The sequence below is a fragment of the Heterodontus francisci genome, chromosome 12 (assembly GCF_036365525.1).
Source record: "Heterodontus francisci isolate sHetFra1 chromosome 12, sHetFra1.hap1, whole genome shotgun sequence".
NCBI lineage: Eukaryota > Metazoa > Chordata > Chondrichthyes > Heterodontiformes > Heterodontidae > Heterodontus > Heterodontus francisci.
This window is the reverse complement of record NC_090382.1, coordinates 54,986,826-55,013,110: the sequence shown is the minus strand read 5'-3', so window position 1 is coordinate 55,013,110 and position 26,285 is coordinate 54,986,826. Positions and strand designations below refer to the sequence as shown.

Sequence of the window (26,285 nt, the reverse complement as noted above, 5' to 3'; positions counted from 1 at the left end):
CAGTTACAAGAATTCCCAAATCTCTTTTTTATGGTTGCTTTCTTCCTCTTCATACCTTCTTCACAGCTCATCTGCTTGCATTGTCTCATTGCTGGATTTCTATGGGTGTCCTCTGGCATTATGGCTTTGTGGCCATTTCTCATGTGTGAGCCTTAAAAATGATTGTCAATAGGCTATGTGATCACATGAGACATCACAGTCCTCACCAGTTTCCATGTACACTTTCAACAGGAGATGTTGGATAATAATCAGAAATAAGAATCAATTTTCCCCCCTTTTCTCTCCTTAAAAAAAATAATTTTAGCACCCATGTCACCCACTTTGGATGAGATTGGCTGATTCAGCATAGATCTGGAATCATCTTACGCTGGATAGCTCAGCTTCTCCTTGAGCTATTGGGCAAGCTATATATTATCCAAACTACATTTTTATTTTGTAGTCTGTGGCATGGGTGGTTTCCAGAGCCTATGGTAAATTGCGATTTTTTTTGAAGTAGTTTTTTAATTTTAAAAAAGTTCCATTATTGCCTTCCTAAATAATTAACCTGCACTATGTATTACAGGTTCTTAACCTGAAGTCCAAAAATTTGGTTGGGATTACACTTACAAATTGTGGAATTACAGATTTAGTACTCAGAGATTGTCCGAAAATGATGTTTATCCATGGTAAGTATTTGAACTATTTTTGACAAATTCATCATATCATCGCACTGGGAAACCTATTGAATACCTTATGCATATAAAGTGTCTTTAACACAGTGAAATATCCTGATGGTATTATTCACTGACCAGAGTGGGAAAGCAATGGAAGGCATGATTGATATAAATTCAATGTACAAAATTTCAAAAAACTGGCTAACCGCTTCACAATGGCTGGCAACATTGTAAAAATGGAGCACAATATTAAATAAAGACTGTAATATCATTGTCACTGGGTCAATATCATGGTAATTCCTAGCTAACAGCATTGTCTGAGTACTGTACATAGGATGAGATTTTAATTCATTTAAAGCCTACCCATTTGCAGAGTTAAAATCAGGCCCAAATTATTAAGTATTTACAGTACAATACTTCAAACAAGTCTCCTTTCATCTTAGTTCATCTCATCCTATCAACGTACCTTTCTATTTCCTGCGCCCTCATGTACTGATCTAGCTTTCCCCTTGAATGCATGTATGCTGTTCACCGCAACTATGACAAGTTCCACATTCTAACCACTGAGTAAAGAAGTTTCTCATTGAATGTATTAGTGACTATCTTATATTTATAGGACAGCATTAATTGCAGCTGTTTAAGAACACCTACTCGAGGATAAACACTGATGGGCAATCTGACCTCGCCAGTGGTGTCCATATACCAAAAATGATTTTTTTTTAATCTCATAGGATCCCGGTCTCTGCTCTGTTCTCAACAGCACAACCAAATTTGAGAGCTAAGAGAGCATAGAAGACTATCAAACATGGCACAATATTTTTACTGTTCTAATTTGTTTTGCTACTGCACTTCTCATCTTGAAAATTAAAATTTTGTAAAAAAAAAAGTAACTCGTGTACAAGACAGGGAAAATGCAATGGCGAAGAATTGAAGTTATATGGAGTCATGTGTCGGGCAGTACAATACTGCCCCTACAGAGACTTGAGCACATAATCTAGGCTGACATTTCAGTGTAGTACTGAAAGACTGCTGCATGTCTTTTGGCTGAGATGTTAAACCAAAGTCCCATCTCTGTTTCTGGCCACTTTCTAGTTTGAATCACTGTTTGGAACCTCGTTACCCTAATTGACCCTGAGCTGAGCATCTGATCCCTATCTTCTCCATCACAAACTGCTTACTTCCATCTGTGTAACATCACCTGCTTCTCCCCTCTCCTCTCCATCATTATTTGCTGCCGAAACCCTCATTTAGTCATTTCCAAATTCCACTATGTGATTTGTCAGCCTCCCATCTTCCTCCCTCTGAAAGGCCTTAGCTCATCAAAATCTTTGCTGCCCTTCTATTGCACCTCTTCTGGATCTACATTGGTTCTCAGTCCCCCAACATAGGAAATTTAAAGTTCTCGTGCTCATGTTTAAATTGTTTGTTACTGGACTCGTAATCCAGATGCCTGGACTAATCTGGATACGTGAGTTTAAATCCCACCTTGGAAGTAGATGAATTTAAATTCAGTCAAATTTAAAAAGATCTGGAATAAAAAGCTATTATAAGTAATGATCATGGAACTATCGGATTGTAAAAACCTATCTGGCTCACTAATGTCCTTTAGGGAAGGAAATCTGCTGTCCTTACCCAGACTGGCCTACAGCAATATAACTGAACTCTTAACTATCCTCTGAAATGGCCTAGCAAGCCACCCAGTTGTATCAAACCGCAATAGAAAAGTCTAATCAGGCTAAAATTGTACAGAGGACCCGGCATCGACCCAGGCACCTGATACAACAAAGGCACACATCCTAGTCAAACTGCAAAGTCCTTTGCACTAACATCTGGGGACTTGTCAGCAACAGCCTGATATTGCATACTCTCAGAATCACACCCTTCAGCCAGCGCCCTTCCATCACCATCCCTGAGTGTGTCCTGTCTCACGGACAGGGCAGACCACCAAAGGTGGTTGCACATTGGTATACATTCGAGAGTGAATTGCTCTGGAACTCCTCAACATTGACTAAGGCCCAATGAAACTTCATGGCATCTGGTCAAACATTGACATGGAAACCTCTTGCTAATTGCCATCCACTGCCCCCTCTCAGCTGATGAATCAGTACTCCCCCATGTTGGAACATCACTGGGAAGAAGCACTGAAGGTAGCAAGGGCACAGAATGTATTCTTTGTTGGGGACTTCAATATCCATCACTGAGTGGCTCAGTAGCGCTACTCTGGCAGGTGGTGAGAACACCAATATGAGTTAAAGCCCTAATTGACCTCATCCTCACCAATCTACCATGCCAGATGCATCTTCCCATGACAGTATTGGTAAGAATGCCCTTGTGAAGACAATCTTGTCTTCATGCTGAGGGCTCCCTCCATTGTGTTACCTGGCACTACTGCTGTACTAAATGGAAAAAAATGAACAGAACTGGCAGCTCAGAATAGGGCATCATGAGGCACTGAGAGCCATTGGCAACAGCACAATCTGACTTCATGGCCTGGCATATCCCTCATTCTACTATTACCATCAAACTAGGAGATCAATCCTAGTTCAATGAGGAATATAGAAGAGCATGCCAGGAATAGCACCAGGCATACCCAAATATGAGGTGCCAACCTGACGAAACTATAAAACAGGACTACATGCATGCTAAACAGCAGAAGCAGCATTCCATAGACACAGCTAAGTGATCCCGCAACCAATGGATCAGATCAAAGCTCTGCAGTTCTGTCACATCCAATGGTGAATGGGGGTAGGCTGTTAAACAGCTAAATGGAGGAGAAGGCTCCATGCACATCCTCAATGATGGCGGAGCCCAGCAGGTGAGTGCAAAAGATCATGCCTGAAGTGCTTGCAACCATCTTCAGGCAGAAGTGCCGGTTGGATAATCCATCTCTGCCTCCTCCTGAGGTCCCCAACGACACAGAATCCCGATTTCAGGCAATTTGATTTGATTCACTCCATGTGATATACAGAAATGAATGAGTACACTTGATAAAACAAAGACTTTGGACCCCAGAAACATCCCAATTGTAGAGCTGAAGACTTGTGCTCCCGAAAAAGGTGTGCCTCTAACCAAGCTGTTCCACTACATTTACAACACTGGCATTACCTGACGAAGTGGAAAATTGACCAAGTATGTACTGTTCACAAAATGCAGGACAAATCCAATCTGGCCAATTACGCTCCATCAGTCTACTCTCAATCATCAGCAAAGTGCTGAAAAGTGTCATAGAAACATAGAAAAATGGGAACAGGAGTAAGCCATTCGGCCCTTCGAGCCTGCACCGCCATTCAATGCAATCATGGATGATCATCCAAACTCAGTACCCTGTTCCCTCTTTCTCCCCGTATCCCTTGATCCCTTTAGCCCTAAAAATTATATCTAACTCTTTCTTGAATATATTTAATGATTTGGCCTCAACTGCTTTCTGTGGTAGAGAATTTCACAGGTTCACCACTCTCTGGGTGAAGAAATCCCTCCTCATCTCAGTCCTAAATGGCTTACCCCTTATCCTTAGACTGTGACCCCTGGTCCTGGACTCCCCCGCCATCGGGAACATCCTTCCTGCATCTAGTCTGTCCAGTCCTGTTAGAATTTTGTGTGTTTCTATGAGATCCCCTCTCATGCTTCTAAACTCTAGCGAGTACAAGCCTAATCGACCCAATCTCTCTTCATACATCATTCCTACCATCCCAGGAATCAGTCTGGTGAACCATAGCAAGAACATCCTTCCTCAGATAAGGAGACCAAAACTGCACACAATACTCCAGATGTGGTCTCACCAAGGCCTTGTATAATTGTAGCAAGACATCCTTGCTCCTGTACTCTAATCCTCTCGCTGTGAAGGCCAGCATACCATTTGCCGCCTTAACTGCCTACTGCACCTGCTTGTTTACTTTCAGCAACTGGTGCACAAGGACACTCCGGTCTCGTTTCACCTCCCCCTTTCCCAACCTCTCGCTGTTCAGACAATCTGCCTTTCTGTTTTTGCCACCAAAGTGGATAACCTCACATTTATCCACATTATACTGTATTTGCCCACTCATTCAAAATGTCCAAATCACGCTGGAGTTTCTCTGCATCTTCCTCACAGCTCACACTCCCACCCAGCTTTGTATCGTCTGCAAACTTGCATATATTACATTTAATTCACTCATCTATATCAATAATCTATATTGTGAATAGCTGGGGTCCTAGCACTGATCCCTGCGGTACCCCACTAGTCACTGCCTGCCACTCAGAAAAAGACCCGTTTATTCCTACTCTTTGTTTCCTGTCTGCCAACCAGTTCTCTATCCATGTCAGTACCTTATCCCCAATCCCATGTGCTTTAATTTTGCACGCTAATCTCTTATGTGGGACCTTATCGAAAGCCTTTTGAAAGTCCAAATGCACCACATCCACTGGTTCTCCCTTATCTATTCACTGTCATCAACAGTGCTGTCAAATAATAAATTGCTCACCAATGCTCAGTTTGGGTTCTGCCAGGACTACTTGGCTCCAAACCTCATTACAGCCTTGGTCCAAACATGGACACAAGCTGAATTCCAAAAGTGAGGTGCAGGTGGCTGTCCTTGACATCATGGCAGCATTTGACTAAGTGTAGCATCAAGAAGTCCTAATAAAATTGAAGTCAGTGGGAATTTGTCAGAAAGCTGCCAACTGGCTGAAGTCATACCTAGCACGAAGGAAGGTGATTGTGGTTGTTGGAAGCCCGACATCTCAGCCCAGGACATTGCCTCAACAGTTTCCCAGGGCCGTGTCTTAGGCCTAACCATCTTCAACTGCTTCATCAGTTCTTTTGGGCCTCCTTATCTCGAGAGACAATGGATACGCGCCTGGAGGTGGTCAGTGGTTTGTGAAGCAGCGCCTGGAGTGGCTATAAAGGCCAATTCTGGAGTGACAGGCTCTTCCACAGGTGCTGCAGAGAAATTTGTTTGTTGGGGCTGTTGCACAGTTGGCTCTCCCCTTGCGCCTCTGTCTTTTTTCCTGCCAACTACTAAGTCTCTTCGACTCGCCACAATTTAGCCCTGTCTTTATGGCTGCCCGCCAGCTCTGGCGAATGCTGGCAACTGACTCCCATGACTTGTGATCAATGTCACACGATTTCATGTCGCGTTTGCAGACGTCTTTATAACGGAGACATGGACGGCCGGTGGGTCTGATACCAGTGGCGAGCTCGCTGTACAATGTGTCTTTGGGGATCCTGCCATCTTCCATGCGGCTCACATGGCCAAGCCATCTCAAGCGCCGCTGACTCAGTAGTGTGTATAAGCTGGGGGTGTTGGCCGCTTCAAGGACTTCTGTGTTGGAGATATAGTCCTGCCACCTGATGCCAAGTATTCTCCGAAGGCAGCGAAGATGGAATGAATTGAGACGTCGCTCTTGGCTGGCATACGTTGTCCAGGCCTCGCTGCCGTAGAGCAAGGTACTGAGGACACAGGCCTGATACACTCGGACTTTTGTGTTCCGTGTCAGTGCGCCATTTTCCCACACTCTCTTGGCCAGTCTGGACATAGCAGTGGAAGCCTTACCCATGCGCTTGTTGATTTCTGCATCTAGAGACAGGTTACTGGTGATAGTTGAGCCTAGGTAGGTGAACTCTTGAACCACTTCCAGAGCGTGGTCGCCAATATTGATGGATGGAGCATTTCTGACATCCTGCCCCATGATGTTCGTTTTCTTGAGGCTGATGGTTAGGCCAAATTCATTGCAGGCAGACGCAAACCTGTCGATGAGACTCTGCAGGCATTCTTCAGTGTGAGATGTTAAAGCAGCATCGTCAGCAAAGAGGAGTTCTCTGATGAGGACTTTCCGTACTTTGGACTTCGCTCTTAGACGGGCAAGGTTGAACAACCTGCCCCCTGATCTTGTGTGGAGGAAAATTCCTTCTTCAGAGGATTTGAACGCATGTGAAAGCAGCAGGGAGAAGAAAATCCCAAAAAGTGTACACTTTTTTTTTCATCAGTTACTCACTCTTAAATATAAGGTCAGCTGTGGGGATGTTTAGTGATGATTACAGTGTTCAGTACCATTCATTACTGCTCAGATAACGAAGCAGTCCTTGCCCCTCTTGCGGGAGAAGGTCATTGCTTGCCATTTGTGTGGTGCAAATGTTACTTGCACCTTGCCACTTATCAGCCCAAGCCTGAATGTTGTCCAGGTTTTGCTGCATGTGGAATTGAGCCCTAGCAAAATTGAAATCATTGGAAACCGGGGAAGCTCCATTGGTTAAGTCATACCTAGCACAAAGGAAGATGGTTGTGGTTGTTATAGGCCAGTCATCTCAGGGCCAGGACATTGCTGCAGGAGCTCCTCAGGGTAGTGTCCTGGGCCCAACCATCTGTGGCTGCTTCATCAGTAACCTTCAATTTCCCCACTATCAACATACTGGGGGGGTCATCTTTGACCAGAAACTTAACTGGACTAGCCACATAAATACCGTGGCTACAAAAGCAGGTCAGAGGCTGGGTATTCTGCAGTGAGTAACTCAGCTCCTGACTCCCCAAAGCCTTGTCACCATCTACAAGGCACAAGTCAGGGGTGTGATGGATTACTGTTAACTTGCCTGGATGAGTGCAGATGCACTATCAAGACAAAGCAGGCTGCTTGATTGGCACACCATCCTCCACCACCTTAAACATTCACTCCCTCCACCATGATTGCACAGTGGCAGCAGAGTGTACCATCTACAAGGTGCACTGCAGCAACTTGCCAAGGCTTCTTCAGCACCTCTCAAATCCTCTACGACCTAAAAGGACAAAGGCAGCAAGTGCATGGGAACACCACCATCTGCAAGTACCTTCCAAGTTGCACACCATCCTGACTTGGAAATATATCTCTTCCTTTATTGTCACTGGATAAAAATTCTAGAACTCCTTACCCAACAGGTATTAGAGATGGTCAATAAATACTGAGCCTGCCAGCGTTTAGCCACATCCCATGAACAAACAATATGTAAATTCTTTAATGGTTTTCGCTCTCCTTAAATCTGTAGCCTTCTCCAGCCCCACACCCCCTCTCTTCCCCCAACCCCTGAGGCCTTCATTCCCCCAATTCTGGCTTCCTGTGTATTTTCACCCCACTATTGCTGGCTGGACCTTCGGTCATGCAGTCCCACGCTCTTGACTTGCCTCCCTAGTCCTTTCTGCCTCTCTAGCTCATTTCCTCTTTTAAGATTAAACCCATCTCTTTCACCAAGTCTTAATATCTCCTCCTTTAGCTTTGCACTCAGTTTTTTCTTGTTGGGCCTCAGTGAGGTAACTTGAGAAATGTTTATTTTTTTTAAGATACTTTTAAATGCAATTTAATGTAAATTGAAGTTGCTGAAGGAAGAACAGCTTCAAAAATAACGTGCTGCAGTTGAATTTGTAAACAAACTGTGAACTTCGATTTTTGGTGAAAATATATCATAGTCTTGATGTTTCTTTGCAATTATGTTATATCAATAGTGCCCCATTACAAATGAGTTCTCCAAACTGGAAATGCAATGTGCACTGAATTAAGCTGTGCTTTTGTGCTCACTTTTGTATCTACTGATCTGAATATTTAATTGATTTCATTCTATTCCCTAAATCCTTTAGACAACAGTTGTGATTGAATAAGTAAATGCTAGTTTGTTTTTTTTTAAGCAACTCGATGCAGGGTACTAAAACACCTAAAGGTGGAGAATGCACCATTTGTAAACCGATTTGACTATGTGCAGTGTCGGAAGCTCAACATTGAACAAGTCCTTGACCAGATTTTACAAATGCCTCCCGAAAGGAATCGTATCATTTATCTCCGGCCAATGCAGCAGGTGAATGAGTGTAGTTATTTTTGAAGTGCAGTCAACTTTCATTGTAAGCTCCATTAAAAAGTTACCTTTAATTTCCATAATATTTTAATAGATCATCAGTAGTTAATTTAGTAAGTGGCATTAACTTGTGTATGTCCCACTCTTAAGGTAATGTGTTCCAGATTTTCATTTCGGATCCTCTATATCCACATTGTTGAAGCCTGGGAACTGAAGAGAATTTGCTTCATTACTTTCTTTGCCCCACTTCCAGCTGAAAAATGTCATTGGAGCTACAGTATTGAGACAAGCTGCAAGCCTACAGAACAGAAAGAGGTTTTTCTGGCTGTGCCTATGTCATCTCTGAATGAGCTGCTGTATTCCAAAACATCCTGGGCCAGAAACTTAACTGGACCAGCTACATAACTTAAACTTAGCCACCTAAATGCTGTGGCTATGAGTAGATTACGGTGTTACAACCAGATGAGAAAGAGGTCTAGGGTTCTCTTTCAGCCTTCACCTGGTCTTACTGTAACGGTTTAATTTTAAACGCACTGTTTTTAGTTCCCCCTTGGTGAATCCTTGTTCACCACTTTCCAATTATAAGGTAAGGAAATGAGCACAAACAGGCTTTCTTAGGTTTAAGGAAGAAAGGTGAAATTTTATTAAACATAAACTGTAATTCGGTTGATGCCTACGGATACACGATTCACCCACGCTAGCATGCATACGCGGTACACACGTGCAAATAGAGACAGAAAAGAGCAGAAGAAAAATTAAAGTGGAAAGGTTTGAGGCAATGTCTGAAGGTTGGTTGTTATGATTCTCCAAGCTCACTGTCCTTTTGTAGGTTGATCGTGCTTTTCATTGGGGCCCAGTATTATTCTTAAACCTTAGAGTCATAGAGTTATACAGCACAACTCCCTGAATGACTAGAAATGGGTATTATTAAAGATGTGTCGAGGGAGGCTCAAATTTACTTTTATGTCTATGATCAGCCCTCCTACGGCATAGCGATGGCTTCATACAGAAATTTTAAAAAACTGGGAGGACTGGAAATCTTGAGACGATCAAAGGCGATATGGAAATTAAGGGAACTAGAGTAAAATCATTCTTGATACGGTCAAGGATTAAAGAATCCCAAGCAGTAATCAGATGCCAGGTTTAATCAATTATTGGGGATTAGATTAGATTAGATTAGAGATACAGCACTGAAACAGGCCCTTTGGCCCACCGAGTCTGTGCCGAACATCAACCACCCATTTATACTAATCCTACACTAATCCCATATTCCTACCAAACATCCCCACCTGTTCCTATATTTCCCTACCACCTACCTATACTAGTGACAATTTATAATGGCCAATTTACCTATCAACCTGCAAGTCTTTTGGCTTGTGGGAGGAAACCGGAGCACCCGGAGAAAACCCACGCAGGCACAGGGAGAACTTGCAAACTCCACACAGGCAGTACCAGGAATCGAACCCGGGTCCCTGGAGCTGTGAGGCTGCGGTGCTAACCACTGCGCCACTGTGCCGCCCTCGTTACTCAAGTGCAGTGCCACAAACTGAACAATTTTTTCAGTTAAATAGCGGGATACGGATTTCTTACCAACCCACATTCATTTTTAAGATTAGAAAATTGTGGAATGAAAATTTTGATGCTCTGAAATTATTGATTATAGCTTTATGGGGGCTAATAATATAAATGTAATGGTGTAGTGGATAGCATATTAATGAGTATTATGCATAGTATGTTATGATATAGTGCTATATAGATTAAGGAGGATTAAGCATAGTATCTGTTAGATAGATGTGGAAGGGCTATATGTGGGGATTAAGCATATAGGGTGGTATGTGATATATTAAGGTGTGTGGGCTATGTCATTAATATGTCAAACAGGAGACTTTTATCTCTTGGGATTCATGTGTCTTCAGTCAGTTTTTGGAGTTCTGTGAGAAAGAGATGGGAGCAGACAGGAGGGGAGGAGGTCTGACTCAGTCCAGGAGCATTCTGCTTTCTGCCAGTTCAAACACTCTGCATCAGCCAGTCAGTCATGCGACTAACTGGTCTGACCACATCTGTTTGTGGATTGAATTGGAGCAGGGAATAGCTCCTTTGTCTACAAGCACTGACTGTTAAAATGCAAAAATATCTTTCCAGCCAGGGGCCTGGCAACCCCTTGTAACAGGCCTTCTCCTCTTCCCAGCAACAATTTGAAATTTAATGTTCATGTGGTGAAGTTAATATGCCTCATTCTTGGCAAGTGGAGGCCTGCGTGACAACGGGCCTCTGTGACAAGTGACTCAACTCCTGAGTTCCAAAGCTTTTCCAACACCCACAAGGCATGAATCAGGAGTGCGATGGAATGCATTCTGCTTGCCTGTCTGAATGCAGCCCCAGCAAAACTCAAAGCTCGACGCCATCCTGGACTAAGCAGCCCGCTGGATTGGCACCCCCCCCCCCCGCCCCCATCTACCACCTTAAAAACATTCACCACTCCATCACTGGTGCACCATCTACAAGATGCACAGCAGCAAGTGGCTAAAATTTCTTCAGCCTTTCCCAAACCTGCACCTCGAAGGGTAAGAGCAGCAGGCGCATGGAAACACCACCTAGATATATCCCTCCGAGTTCAACAGCATCCTGACTTGGAAATATATTGCTATTCTTTCATCGTCGCTGCCCCGGAACTCCCTATCTAATAGCACTGTGGGACTATCTGCACCACACAAATTTCAGTGGTTCAAAAAAGTGGCTACCACCATCCTCTTGAGGGCAATTATGGATCGTCATTAAATGCTGGCCTTGCCAGTGATGCTCACATTCCATGAATGAACAAATTACAAAAGCTGCTAGAGATCTGACACATCAGTTGGACTTTTACTCTCATCGGATGGGAGCCGTCCACCGACCGAAAAATCGGTGGCGATCCCGCTTCCGCCAAGCCTGCGGGTCCAAACTGCATTTTACGGTCCCCAGGCTCTTCTTTGGTCTGAGGTGAGACTTCTACCTCATTGAGGCAGGACGTTCTGCCTAATGCAGCTGCCGGCCAATGCAGGCCGACAGCTCTTAGTCCCAGCAGCGCCACCAGGAGCGTTGGCCACTGCAGGGATTGCAACCCAGCTTCAAGCTGAAGAGGAAGGTCGTCCCGGCAAAAGAGGTGAGTTTTTGGGGCCTTGCCGGGGGTGATTGGTCGAGCCCCGGCGAGGCAAGAGGGTTAATTGGGGGGAGGTGCGGGGGGTGTGTTGGGCATTGGGGGTGGTTGGGGCATCGGGGACTGCACTCCGTCGGACACGTGGTGCCTGATCAGGAGGCTGCCTACTTTTTACAGGTGGCTTTTCTCAGGCCTGGGCCGCCCAATTGGCAATGGTAAAATTCCCATGGTGGCGGGCGGAGGCCCTTAAATAGTTGTTAACTGGCCATCTAAGGGCCTTGATTGGCCTGGGGCATGTGGGCTGTTTTTCGCTGCCATCGCCCCATGTAAAATGGCGGAGGCGGGAGTGAGTCAAGAGAGGCCCCCCGAGCCCCCTGCTCTATTTTACACTCCCCCCCCCCCCCCCCCCCCCCCAACCTTTCTGCTCTTTGTGGAGGTGTAAAACTCCAGCCACCACAATATTCTGAAAACACTCAGCAGGTCTGGCAGCATCTGCTTGATGCTGCTGTGTGTTTTCAGCGATTTAAATTTTTAGTGCTGTATTCTTGGATTGAAAATTTTTCAGCTCATAAATACTTTCATTTTTATAGGTTAAGAAAAGGATGCAAATTTTGTCCAAATGAGGGCTAAAAAATCACTTTGCCCTTTCTCTCCCCTGGCTTCAACAGCAGGTTTCATCCTTTCCTTTGTGTCCCTTTAATGGGAAATGCTCAAGAAATCCTAAGATATATATTTTCTACTAAGTTTATTATGTGTAAATAAGAAAAGGAGTTTTCCTTTTTTAAATTGAAAGGTAGAATGTTGACTTGTGGTTTATAAATGTTTTTTAAAACAATTATTGATAATTGAAATTGTATGTCTATTTTTAAACACAATTACTTTTCATATCATTGCAGATTGATACTTTAAAATTGGAGCGGAAGATGTTTAGTGGACCATACCCCTATCATATCTGTATGATTCATGAGTTTAGCAACCCACCAAATGTGCGAAACAAAGTTCGCATTCGTAGTTGGATGGACACAATAGCAAATATTAATCAGTAAGTATTTTATACAAAATTGAGATTACTGCAATAAAATCAAGAATTTACAATTTTTAAAAAAGATCATTGCTATTATTTGTATGTTGCTCAAGCTGAATGAGCTGGGGACAGATTGCGGACTTTTAAATGGGAATTTGGCGAGTGGGGAAGAAACTGTGGGTAGGTAGTAGGTAAGCACTACAGAAATTGTTAGTAAATTTAAGCATAGTTTTGAGCTTAAAACAATTATAAGTCAGTTGACTGTTTACTGTCAGCTGTAAGTAGGTCACTGACTATGTGGTGAATAAAGTACTATGTGGTTGAAGACTTACTGAACAGTTGAAATTGGTTTGTGTCTGAAAGTTATATAAAAGAGCACATTATCTTGAGCCATTGACATGGCAGAATGAGCTGTAACTGAGTGAAGACTTTAAAACTGGGAATTTGGTGAGGCTAGGAATTCACTGCAGAAGAGGAAGGAGGTATGAGGTAAACTAAACGAGGAATAAGTACAAAGTGTTTGGTAGTATGTTTTGGTAGTAAGAATGGGGGGGGGGTGGGAGGTCACATTACTTGGAAGGTGTGAATCTAGGTGGGGTAGAGGAACAAAGGTATCTCGGAATACAAATATACCAATCATTAAAAGTTGCGCCACAGGTTCACAAGGCCAGTTAAAAAAAAAAGGAAACCCAACACTAGGGTTTATTTCTAGAGGGATAGAATTGAAAAGTAAGGAAGCTATGCTAAACCTGTATAGAACCTTGGTTAAACCACATTTGGAGTATTGCATGCAGTTCTGGTCACCATATTATAAAAAGGATGTAGAGGCATTGGAGAGGGTGCTGAAAAGATTTGAGAGCCACAAGGAGTGTTTGAACCGAATAGTATAGATGCATTTAAGGGGAGGCTGGACAAGCATATGAGGGAGAAGGTTATGCTGTTAGATTTAGATGAGGAAAGATAGGAGGAGTCTCGAGTGGAGCATAAACGTCGGCATGGACTGGTTAGGCCGATTTGACCTGTTTCTGTGCCGTATGTCCTACGTAATCCTATGTATGTATGTTCATTTATTTATTCACGTTTTAATGTTTAACTGCATGATTTGTTAAGGAGCTACTAAACTTAAATAGGAATTAATAGAGAAATGACATAAATCCAACAGCTTTAACTAAACAAACATTTTTAAAAATGCAACAATAGACTAAATTGAGCAATAAAAATAACATCTAAAAAAAACTTTCCTCCATCTGATTTAGTATTAAAGGTGAATCCGTTAGCTCTGGAAGTTAGTAAGAAACTCTGTACAATATATAAAGTCGACAGTGTAAACACATGCACTATGTCAATACTGTGGGAATCTGTGGATAGTTAAACCGTCCCAGAGAGCCATACCTGTGGAAGATGTCTGTAAAGTCACTCCAGCTCAGTCGTTGAAATGGAGGGTGAGGTGGGGTGTTAAGAGGGAGGAGAGAGTAGAATAGAAAGGTTGTAGAGTTACAGGGGATTCGATAATTAGAGGGATAGAAAGTACGTTCTGCATTTGCGAGCGAGGATTGAGAGTGTATTGCCTGCCTGGTGCAAGGGTTAGGGATATATCAAAGCAGCTGAAAAGGAACCTGGAAGGCGTGAGGGAAGAACCGATTAGATTAGATTAGAGATACAGCACTGAAACAGGCCCTTCGGCCCACCGAGTCTGTGCCGACCATCAACCACCCATTTATACTAATCCTACACTAATCCCATATTCCTACCAAACATCCCCACCTGTCCCTATATTTCCCTACCACCTACCTATACTAGTGACAATTTATAATGGTCAATTTACCTACCAACCTGTCGTAATCCATCTCGGAACTAGCAACATAAGAAAGAAGTCATGTCAGGAGAGTGTCAGGAACTGGATTAAAAACTGCAATCTAGAGGATGGTAATCTCTGGGTTACTACTTGAGCAATATGCTAATTGGCATAGGGATAAACAGATCCAGAAAGTAAATGTGTCGCTGAAAGTGATGTGGGAAGGAGTTCCATTTCATGGCACACTGGCACCAATACTGGAACAGAAAAAAGCACTACCACTGGGAGAGGCTACATCTAGAACAAAGGTCCTAGAGTAAAGCAGAAGTAGAACTAGAAAGGACTTTGAACCAGTAATGGTGGGGGGAGGGTCCAGGTGGAAATAATAACCTAAATATAAGAACAAAGAGAAGACTACAAAAAGTAATAACCAATACTCCAAGAACAGAAAAGGTTATAGGAAGTAGTAATACAATACCTGATTTAAAAATAAACAACAGGACTAATAAAAAGCAAGAACACTTTAAACTACCAATACAGAAATAAAGCATCTCGAACAAAAATTATTTAGTTAAAAAGAATGAAAAACATCGGGGCAGGGTGGGGACCGTTAACCAAAGAAGAGTTCTGTACACAAATACATAGTCAGAAGCACAAATTCATCTTAAAGGATATGATGTATTAGCCATTACAGGGATCTGGTTACAAGTTGGGCATGACTGAGACCAAATATTCTAGGCTATAGGATCTTTAGAAAGGATTGGGGAAGGAAAAAAGGTAGCAATATTTGTAGAAAACAAAATTTACAGCAACAATAGAAAAGTAGTAAGAGTGCTCTGGGAAGACCCAAGGAATAGCAAAGGATGTAAGACTCTTGGAGTTATCAACAAACTTCCTGACAGTAGTGTTGTGTAAATATGGAGATCGGGGAAGAATGTAGCAATAACAATATGGTTATAATAGATTTTAATTGTTGTATATACTGCGAACTGCAGAACAGATTAAGTAGTAAAGGCACCAAACTTCCCCGATGCTCAACAATTTTCTCTAATATATTTTAGAACTGACCTGGTTGAGTGATTAATGAAAGCAAAATACTGCGGATGCTAGAAATCTGAAACAAAAACAAGAAATGCTGGAATCACTCAGCAGGTCTGGCAGCATCTGTGGAAAGAGAAGCAGAGTTAACATTTCGGGTTAGTGACCCTTCTTCGGAACTAACAAATATTAGAAAAGTCACAGATTATAAACAAGTGAGGTGGGGGTGGGGCAAGAGATAACAAAGGAGAAGGTGCAGATTGGACCAGGCTACATAGCTGACCAAAAGGTCACGGAGAAAAGGCAAACAATATGTTTAATGGTGTGTTGAAAGACAAAGCATTAGTACAGATTAGGTGTGAATACACTGAATATTAAACAGCAGCAAGTGCAAACCTGAAGAAAAACAACCTGAAAAAAACAATGGGTAAGCAAACTGAACAAACTAAGATGAAATGAAATAAATGCAAAAAAGATTGTAAAAAATGTAAAAAGGAATGTAAAAAAAAAAGGAAGAAAAAATGAAAGTAAAATGGGGGGCTGTCATGCTCTGAAATTATTGAACTCAATGTTCAGTCCGGCAGGCTGTAGTGTGCCTAATCGGTAGATGAGATGCTGTTCCTCGAGCTTGCGTTGATGTTCACTGGAACACTGCAGCAATCCCAGGACAGAGATGTGAGCATGAGAGCAGGGGGGAGTGTTGAAATGGCAAGCAACCGGAAGCTCAGGGTCCTGCTTGCGGACTGAGCGGAGATGTTCCGCAAAGCGGTCACCCAGTCTGCGCTTGGTCTCCCCAATGTAGAGGAGACCACACTGTGAGCAGCGAATACAGTATACTACTTTGAAAGAAGTACAAGTAAATCGCTGCTTCACCTGAAAGGAGTGTTTGGGGCCTGGGATAGTGAGGAGAGAGGAGGTAAATGGGCAGGTATTACACCTCCTGCGATTGCAGGGGAAGGTGCCCTGGGACGGGGACGAGGTGGTGGGGGTAATGGAGGAGTGGACCAGGGTGTCGCGGAGGGAACGATTGGCCTGGTCCAATCTGCACCTTCTCCTTTGTTATCTCTTGCCCCACCCCCACCTCACTTGTTTATAATCTGTGACTTTTCTAATATTTGTCAGTTCCGAAGAAGGGTCACTAACCCGAAACGTTAACTCTACTTCTCTTTCCATAGATGCTGCCAGACCTGCTGAGTGATTCCAGCATTTCCTGTTTTTGTTTGAGTGATTAATGAACCTGGATTAGTTAACAATCTGGCGCTAAATGACCATTTTACAAATAGTGACCATATGATTGAATTTTATATCGGGTTTGAGAGGGAGAAGTGAGTCACCAAACCAAGCATTTAAATAAGTAAGGCCAACTTTGAAAGGATGAGAAATAAAGTGATCACAGTAAACTGGGCTAAACTGTCAATGGGTAAACCTTCAAGAAAACAATGGGAAGTATTCTAAGTATTTGGTGCAATGCAAAACCAGTGTATACACCTAAAAGGAAAAAGTTCCACTTCTGCAATTAAATAACCATGAGGTCATCAACAGATGAGGTAAGAGACCGTATCAAGCTCGAAGAAAAGGCTCACACAGGATCAAGAAAAAGTTGAAATCCAGTGGAATAGGATAGCTGCTGCTGCTTTTATAACCCAGTAGTAAAAAAACAAAGATTAATCTGCCCGATATCCAGGTGCAACAGCGTGGATATCTTGCCCACGAATTTCCTCTGAAGGCATTGTTCAATTACGTGTTCCTGGGTCTGATTAGGAGTTCCACTGTCACATGATATGCTTACATCTTTCATCTATGGAGAAGGTGGAAGCATCTACCATGACTGGTTCTGAGGTGGTTGGTGGCTGTCCACTCTTTGCAAAGAAGGTTTGATCCTTCAGGTTGTACTGTGTTGTACTGCTTTATTCCTTATAAAAGATCCATTTTTTTTTCATGAGATGTGAGCATTGCTGGCAAGGCCAGCATTTGTAGCCCATCACTATTTGCCTTTGAGAAGGTGGTGGTGAACAGCCGCCTTGAACCGCTGCAGTCCATATGGTGTACGTACACTCACAGTGCTGTTGGGGAGTTCCAGGTTTTTGACCTGGTGACGGTGAAGGAGTGGCAGTGTAGTTCCAAGTCAGGGTGGTATGTAACTCGGAGGGAAACTTGCAGATGGTGGTGTTACCATGCGTCTGCTGCCCTTGTCCTTCTAGAGGTAGAAGTAGTCAGTTTGGAAGCGGCTGTTGAAGGAGGCTTGGCCAGTTGCTGCATTGCATCTTCCAGACGGCACACACTACTGTCACTGTCCACTGGTGGTGGAGGCAGTGAATGTTAAAGTAGTGGATGGGTGCCGATCAAGTGGGCTGCTTTGTCCTGGATGGTGTCGAGCTTCTTGAGTGTTGTTGGAGCTGCATTTATCCAGTCAAGTGGAGGCTTTGGGGAGCCGGGGGTGAGGTACTCGCCGCAGAATCGCCAGCCCCTGACCTGCTCTTGTAGCCATGGTATTTATTTGGCTGGTCCAGTCAAGCTCCTAGTCAATGGTAACCCTCAGTATACTGATGGTGGGGGGATTCAGTGGTTGTAATGCTGTTGAATGTCAAGGGGAGATGGTTATTTCTCCCTCGTTGGAGATGGTCATTTCCTGGAAATTGTGTGGCGCAAATGTTACTTGCCACTTATCAGCCCATGTCTGAATGTTGTCCAGGTCTTGCTGCAGGCAGGCAACAACTGCTTCAGTATCTGAGGAGTTGCAAATGGTGCCGAATATTGTGCCGTCATTAGCGAACATCCCCACATCTGACTTTAAAATGGAGGGGAGATCATTGCTGAAGCAGCTGAAGATGGTTGGGCCTAGTACAATACCCTAAGGAACTCCTCTAGTGATGTCCTGGGGCTGAGATAATTGGTCTCCAACAACAAGCACAACCATATTCCTTTGTGCTAGGTATGAATTCAACCAGTGGAGAGTTTCCCCCCACTCCCATTGGCTTTAATTTTGCTAGAATTCCTTGATGCCACACTTGCTCAAATGCTGGCTTGATGTCAAGGTCCGTCGCTCTCCCCACACTTCTGGAATTCGGCTCTTTTATCCATATTTGAACCAAGGCTGTAATGAGGTCTAGAGCTGAGTGTCCCTGGTGGCACCCAAACTTGGTATCAGTGAGGTTATTGCTGAGTAAGAGCTGCTTGATAGCACGGTCAATGACACCTACCATAATTTTGCCGCTTGAGAGTAGACTGATGTTGTGGAAATTGTCCGGATTGGGTATGTCCTGCCTTTTGAGGACAGGCCGTACCTGGGCAACTTTCCACATAGTTGGGAATATGCCAGTATTGTAACTGCAATAAAGCAGGTTGGTTAGGGATGTGGCTAGTTCTGGAGCACACAGATCTTCAATACTACTGTTGAGATGTGGTCAGGGCCCACAGCCTTTGCTGTATCCAGGGCCTTCAACCATTTCTTGATATCACATGGAGTGAATCAAATTGGCTGAAGACTGGCATCTATGATGCCTGGGACCTCAGGAAGAGGCCAAGATGGATCATCCACTTGGCACTTCTGGCTGAAGATGATTACAAATGCTTCAGCCTTGTCTTTTGCACTGAGGTGCTGGGCTCCCCCATCATTAAAGATCGGGATGCTTGTGGAGCCTCTTCCTCCATTTAGTTGTTTACGCAACTGGATGAGGCAATTTTCACACAAGACCCCAGATGTTACTGATGAGGACTTTGCAGGGTCGACTGGGCAGGGTGTGCCTTTGTCGTTTCTGGTGCCAATGTTGATGCTGGGTGGTCCATCCAGTTTCGTTTCATTTTCAACTTTTCTGTAGTGGTTTGTGTAGTATAGGGCTCTGAAAGGGTTAATGTTTGGGACAGTGCGACTAGCACCTCCCACTGTGATGATGTCAGAGATCACGTGATAGAGACCCAAGAAGGAGAAACAGCATCATGTCAGCAGTGAATTAGACCTGCTTAAGAGAAAGTGTAAATAGTTCCTGAAATATAATGAGTTATTGTTTAAAGCCTTACAAAGACTGATCTCCACAAGCCAGAGGAATCAAACCTAACTTCTAGCAGCAACAATATGCAATATCGTGGCAACGGTGAACAATGGAAAAATGTGAAGAAAACTACTTACCTGCAAAAGTAGCAGCAAAAGACTACAGAATTTAAGTCGCTGGGAAGAGCTCCAGAGTGGCTCCATGGACGAAGGAAGGAATGGAGAATCGGGGAGTCAGTGTGCAGAGATGTTCAGGCTGCACCACAAAGGCATGATGGTCTATGAGGAAAATCGCAGTCCAGTGATCGCTGGATTTGAGTCAGAGAATCAAACAACAGTTGGGGATCTGGTGAGCAACCCTAGGAAAGGATACAAAATTGATTTTAAGGTGCACTAGATAGGTAGCATCGCCAAATCCAAAGTCGGAAGCCATTACACGAAAGAACCGCGAGGCTGAAAAGTGCAGGAAAACTTCCATTATGGGAAGGGAAATTTTAAAAAGTAATATACCTAAAAGTTTAGGAAAGCTATGGAGCCTTAATTTAAGCTACTAGAGAGATATGGAAGTCACGAATCAAATTCAAAATTGATCTCTGGAGGGAAAGATTTCTGAGATTCCGAAGTTCTTTTCAATTAAATAGCAAGTCAGACGTTGAACAAGTAAATGCATTGCTGTACTCCATAGGAGCACTAGCAGATGGTATTGCTAGACAAAGCATTAATGAAACATTTGACAAATTTGATGAAGTTTTAAAAGCCTTCGACAAGTACTTTAACTTGAGCAATAAGATTTTAGAGAGGGCCAGATTTAAGAGTTCAGAAACCAGGTGAATCAGTAGATGCTTTTGTTAATGACCATTTGCAGGCGAGTTGAAGGATGCGAATATGGAGACTTAAAGTCAGAATTGATAAGAGACTGCATTGTAGTGCGCATTGTGGCTGATTCCTTATCAGTTTTATTGCAGTCTGAAGAAGACCTAACACTTAAAAAAAAAAGCAATACAGCTGGTGAGACAAGCAGAGGTCCATCAGCAGAACAGAGCAATCCTCAGAGCTGAAAAAGAACCTTGGGTCAGGATACCTCCAATGACTCTACAGTTCCTGAAGCCCAGGACTGTAAAAGAAGTACCAGAAAAGAAGGTGCAAGATGCTGTTAAACTCTGACAGTGCTGTTGCACCAAAAAGACCCACAGGTGCGAACAGTGCCCTGCAAACAAAGCAGAATGCTTTCAGTGCAAGAAAGTTGGCCATTTTGGAAAGATGAGCCAAAGTAAAACAGCCACTATAAAAAGTTTTAAAGAAAAATTCTTAACACCTAGAGCCATTAATGAAGTGGAACAATCTCTTTTGGAAAGGAAATCAGAAGTCGTCCTTGGTGAGATCAATGACAGTAGTCATGCATTCTGGACTGCAGATATATATGTCAATGGACATATCACCAACTTTAAACTAGACACTGGAGCTAATGTGATGGTTTTATCAGACAATGAACCATGGTTATCGACGCATTGCCCACAACTAACAGATGCTCAGTTACACAGTCCAGGAGGGATTGAACTGAAAGTCAAGAGAAAGCTACAGGCAACACTGCAGTACAAGGGAAAGCAGATATTGGAAACACTATGTCTTACAGATTCAAGAATTTTCTCTTAAGTAGAAGAGCTTGTACAGACCTTCATCTGATCAAGAAGGGAGAAGCAATTAAGCGGCAAGAATCGGGGAGTCACCTCCAAAAAGACTTGGCAAAATTATTTACTGGTCTAGGAAGACTTAAGACCGAATACAGCAATAGGTTGAGAAAAGATGTTAAACCGGTCAGTCTTTTTATGCCTCTAAAGATACCACACCCACTAATGAAGCAAGTCTGACTTCAGCTAGAAGAGATGACCAGGATGGCAGTAATTTCTGCTGTCACCAAGCCAACAGAGTGGTGCTTGGGAATGGTTCCAGTTCCTAAACTGAACGGTACTCTTCACATTTGTATCGACTTAAATTAATAAGGCTGTTGCAAGAGAAATCTATTTTGAATAGACTAAGGTTTTGGCAAAATTATCCAAAAGTATCATGTTCACAAAGCTGGACACGAATACTGGCTTTTGGCAAGTCCCATTGGGTGAGAAGTCAAGATTACTGACTACCTTCATCACTACGTTCGCAAGATTTTGTATTAATCCAAGGTTGTCCAACCATTTCGCTTAGGGGTACCACATTACAATTTTTGTCTGACGTAGGGAGCTGAAGAGACAATTTCAAAAAGATAAAGACATTAAAAATGTATCTTGCTCTGAATCAAAACAATGACAAATGTATATTTTTGTGAATAAGCTTTAAATGAGGAGACTAATTTATTGACTTACTTTCTTTTCACTATATTGGACATTGATTTAGTAAGATACCTGGCAATTGTTTACTTGCGCAAGTAGTCAGTGTTTACCCGCACACTTAATGCAGCACTGCAGAGTATTCCGGACAGATGTCAGTCTATCAGGAGTGATCTTGCTTACCCTCTCCCTCTGCCTGCCCCTCTCTCTCTCTCTCTCTCTCTCCCTCTCCCTCACCCTCTCTCGCTCTCTCTCCCCTCTCGCTCTCTCTCCCCGCCCTCCCTCTCTCTCCCCGCCCTCCCTCTCTCTCCCCCCCCGCCCCCTCCCCTCTCTCTCCCCCCCCGCCCCCTCCCCTCTCTCTCCCCCCCCGCCCCCTCCCCTCTCTCTCCCCCCCCGCCCCCTCCCCTCTCTCTCCCCCCCCCGCCCCCTCCCCTCTCTCTCCCCCCCCCGCCCCCTCCCCTCTCTCTCCCCCCCCGCCCCCTCCCCTCTCTCTCCCCCCCCGCCCCCTCCCCTCTCTCTCCCCCCCCGCCCCCTCCCCTCTCTCTCCCCCCCCGCCCCCTCCCCTCTCTCTCCCCCCCGCCCCCTCCCCTCTCTCTCCCCCCCGCCCCCTCCCTGTCTCTTCATCCGCCCCCTCCCTCCCTCCCCCCCCCTCCGCCCTCCGACAGTTGCAGTGAGCGGGAATGCTCAGCAGATGGTTGGTCAGTTTCTTTTAAAAGATCGCTAACATTGGGAGTTTCTGATCTTCGGACAGATTTGAGGCTTTCCTGCAGGCTTTTTAAAAAAAAAAAATCAGAGGATGGGGAACAGACCGCATGCAGTTTACATCCGCGGTCTGGATGGAAACCTTTGGGCTGTATCCTAGCCCGTGGGCCATCTGTTGGACAACCCTGTTTTAATCGTTTACCATTCAGTATAACATCTGCACCTGAAATATTCCAAAGAACTATGTCAAAAATTCAACAAGGCCTTACTGGTGTAATAAGCCATATGGGCAACATCTTAATCCATGGTGAATCTGTCCAAGAACATGACCTGAGGGTTACAGCGGTTCTGAATCACTTACAAGAAGGCGGCCTGACACACAATGAAAAGTGTGAATTCTCAAATGTCCATTCGTTTTGTAGGACACATTGTTAGTAGCAAGGGCATAATAGCAGATCTGCAAAAGATAAGAGCCATTTGTGAATTCCCAATTCCTACTTCCATCTAAGATCTTCAATCATTCCTCTGAATAGTCAATCAACTGACAGAATTTCTACCCAATCTAGTGCAAGTTACTGAACTCTTAAAACTCAAGCATGGTGTTGGAATGCAAATCAGGAGCAGGCATTTCAAAGGATCAAGGAAATGCTCATTTTGGGAGATATCTTAATGCATTATCACCCTTCACAACCGACCACAGTTGCAGCAGACACATCATCTGCAGCATGGGGGCAGTCCTTTTTCAAGAACAGCCAGTGGCATGTCACAGGCCCGTTTATCGTGTGTCTCGAGCATTGTTTGAGATGAGGTATGCTGTCAGAGAAAGAAGTTGTTGTGGTCACGTGGGCTTGCGAAAATTTCTCAGATTATATCATTTGCTTATAGGTTGTCATAGAGGCAGACCACAAACCCCTAGTTTCCTTACTTGATGAAATGGAACTCGGTAGAATGCCTCTGAGAATCCAGAGATTCTGTTTGAGGCTAATGAGATACATGTATGAAACGGTACATGTACGAGGCAAACTGCAAAGGTCTGCAGATGCATAATTCAGAGCTACTGTTGACCATCCTACATAACAGGAAGTTAACTTCATTAGTGAAATTGAGTCATATTCACAGGTCACTGCATCACAATGGCTGGCAAGTTGAACTCCGAGTATGGATCGGTACATGGGATTGTGATATAGCTATTACGGAAACGTGGTTGAGGGATGGGCAGGACTGGCAGCTCAATGTTCCAGGGTACCCAGTTGCACTATTGATTAGGGAGGACATCACGGCAGTACTTGGAGAGGATATCTCCAAGGGGCGAATGTCCAGCGAGGCCATATGGGTAGATCACTTTGATGGGCTTATACTATAGGTCCCCCAATAGTCAGAGGGAAGTAGAGGAGCATATATGTAGGGAAATCACAGGTAGGTGTAGGAATTATAGGTTTGTAATAGTAGGTGATTTTAACTTTCCTAATATTGACTGGGACTGCCTTAGTGCTAAGGGATCAGATGGGGAAGAATTTAAGTGTGTCCAGGAAAGTTTTCTGAAGCAGTTTGTGGATGGCCCTACTAGAGAAGGGACTACACTTGACCTCCTCTTAGGAAAAGAGGATGGGCAGGTAGTTGATGTGTCAGTGGGGGAGCATGTCTGGACCAGTGACCATAACTCTATTAGCTTCAAGATAGTTATGGAAAAGGATAGGACTGGTCCTCAGGTTGAAGTCCTAAATTGGGGGAAGGCTAATTTCGATGGCATCAGACAGGAACTCTCAAAAGTTGAATGGGAGAGGCTGTTTAGAGGTAAAGGGACGTCTGGCAAGTGGGAGGCTTTTAAAAGTGAGATAGGAAGAGTTCAGGGCCGGCATGTTCCTGTTGGATGGAAGGGCAAGTCTGGCAAGTTTAGGGAACCTTGGTTGACGAGGGATATTGAGAGTCTGGTCAGGACAAAGAAGGAGGCATATGTCAGTTATAGACACCTGGGATCGAGTGAGTCCCTTGAGGAGTATAGGGGTTGTAGGACTACACTTAAGAAAGAAATTAGGAGGGCGAAAAGGGGCCAGGAGATTTCCCCAGCAGATAAGATAAAGGAGAATCCTAAAAGATTCTGTAAGTATATTAAGAGTAAAAGGGTAGCTAGGGAGAGAGTAGGCCCCCTTAAGGATCAGTGTGACAATCTATGTGTGGAACCATGGGAAATGGGCGAGGTCTTAAATGAATATTTCTCGTCCGTATTTACCGTGGAGAAGGTCAGAGAAGCTAGTGAGTTCAAGGGAGGGAATAACGATATCCTGGAGCATATCAACATTATAAAGGAGGAGGTGTTGAAGGTTTTGAAGCGCATTAAGGTTGATAAATCCCCAGGGCTTGACCAGGCGTATCCTAGGATGCTATGTAAAGGAGAGGAGATTGCTGGGGCCCTGGCAGAGATTTTGTATCATCGTTGGCCACGGGTGAGGTACCGGAAGACTGGAGGCTAGCTAATGTTGCGCCTTTATTTAAGAAGGGCAGCTGGGATAAACCAGGGAACTACAGGCCGGTGAGCCTTATGTCAGTGGTGGGAAAGTTATTGGAAGGGATTCTGAGAGACAGGATTTATATACATCTGGAAAGGCATGGTCTGATTAGGGATCGTCAGCATGGCTTTGTGTGTGGGAAATCATGTCTCCCGAATTTGATTGAGTTTTTTGAGGAGATGACCAAGAGGATTGACGAGGGCAGGGCGATGGATGTTGGCTACATGGACTTTAGCAAGGCCTTTGACAAGGTCCCGCATGGTAGGCTCGTCCAGAAGGTTCGAACACATGGGATCCAGGGTGAGCTGGCAAATTGGATACAAAATTGGCTTGGTGATAGGAGGCAGAGGATGGTAGTGAATGGTTGTTTTTCAGATTGGAGGCAGGTGACCAGTGGTGTGCCGCAGGGATTGGTGCTGGGCCCTCTGTTGTTTGTCATATATATTAATGACTTGGATGTGAATGTAAGGGGCATGATTAGTAAGTTTGCAGATGACACCAAAATTGGTGGTATAGTGGACAGTGAAGAAGGTTGTTGAAGGTTACAACAGGATATAGATCAACTGGGAAAGTAGGCAAGGGAGTGGCAAATGGAATTTAGCGCAGACAAGTGTGAAGTGATGCATTTTGGGAAGTTAAACCAGGGCAGGACATATACAGTGAATGGCAGGGCCCTGGGGAGTGTTCTTGAGCACAGAGACCTTGGGGTGCAAGTACATAGTTCCCTGAAAGTGGCAACACAGGTAGACAGGGTGGTGAAGAAAGCGTATGGCATGCTTACCTTCATCGGCCGAGGCATTGAGTACAAGAGTTGGGACGTCATGTCACAGTTGTACATAACGTTGGTTAGGCAGCATTTGGAGTACTCTGTGCAGTTCTGGTCACCACACTACAGAAAAGATGTGATTTAAGCTAGAGGGGGTGCAGAAAAGATTCACAAGGATGTTGCCTGGTTTGGAGGGCTTGAGTTATAAAGAGAGATTGGATAGGCTGGGACTGTTTTCCCTGAAGCGAAGGAGGCTGAGAGGGGACATGATAGAGGTATATAAAATTATGAGAGGCATAGATAGGGTAGATAGCCAGCGTCTGTTTCCCCATCATAGGGGTGACTAAAACTCGTGGGCATAGATTTAAGGTGAGAGGGAGGAGGTTTAAAGGGGATCAAAGGGGTAAATTCTTCACACAAAGAATAGTGGGTATCTGGAATGAGCTGCCTGATGAGGGGGTGGATGCAGGAACAGTAGTGACATTTAAGAGGCATCTGGGCAATTACTTGAATGAGCAAGGCATAGAGGGATATGGAATTAATGCAGGCAGGTGGGATTAGTA

The 26,285-nt window shown here is 44.1% G+C and overlaps 1 protein-coding gene across 2 annotated transcripts in view; it reads left to right on the top strand.

Moving 5' to 3' along the window:
* The window catches only part of fbxo38 (F-box protein 38), a 134,742-nt gene that overhangs the window by 79,367 nt on the left and 29,090 nt on the right, over window positions 1-26,285 (top strand). For both annotated transcript variants that reach the window (XM_068043444.1, XM_068043443.1), the window contains exons 17-19: window positions 563-665; window positions 8,282-8,448; window positions 12,478-12,623. In XM_068043444.1, coding sequence (XP_067899545.1) covers window positions 563-665; window positions 8,282-8,448; window positions 12,478-12,623 — 416 coding nt within the window. The remainder of the gene's footprint in view (window positions 1-562; window positions 666-8,281; window positions 8,449-12,477; window positions 12,624-26,285) is intronic.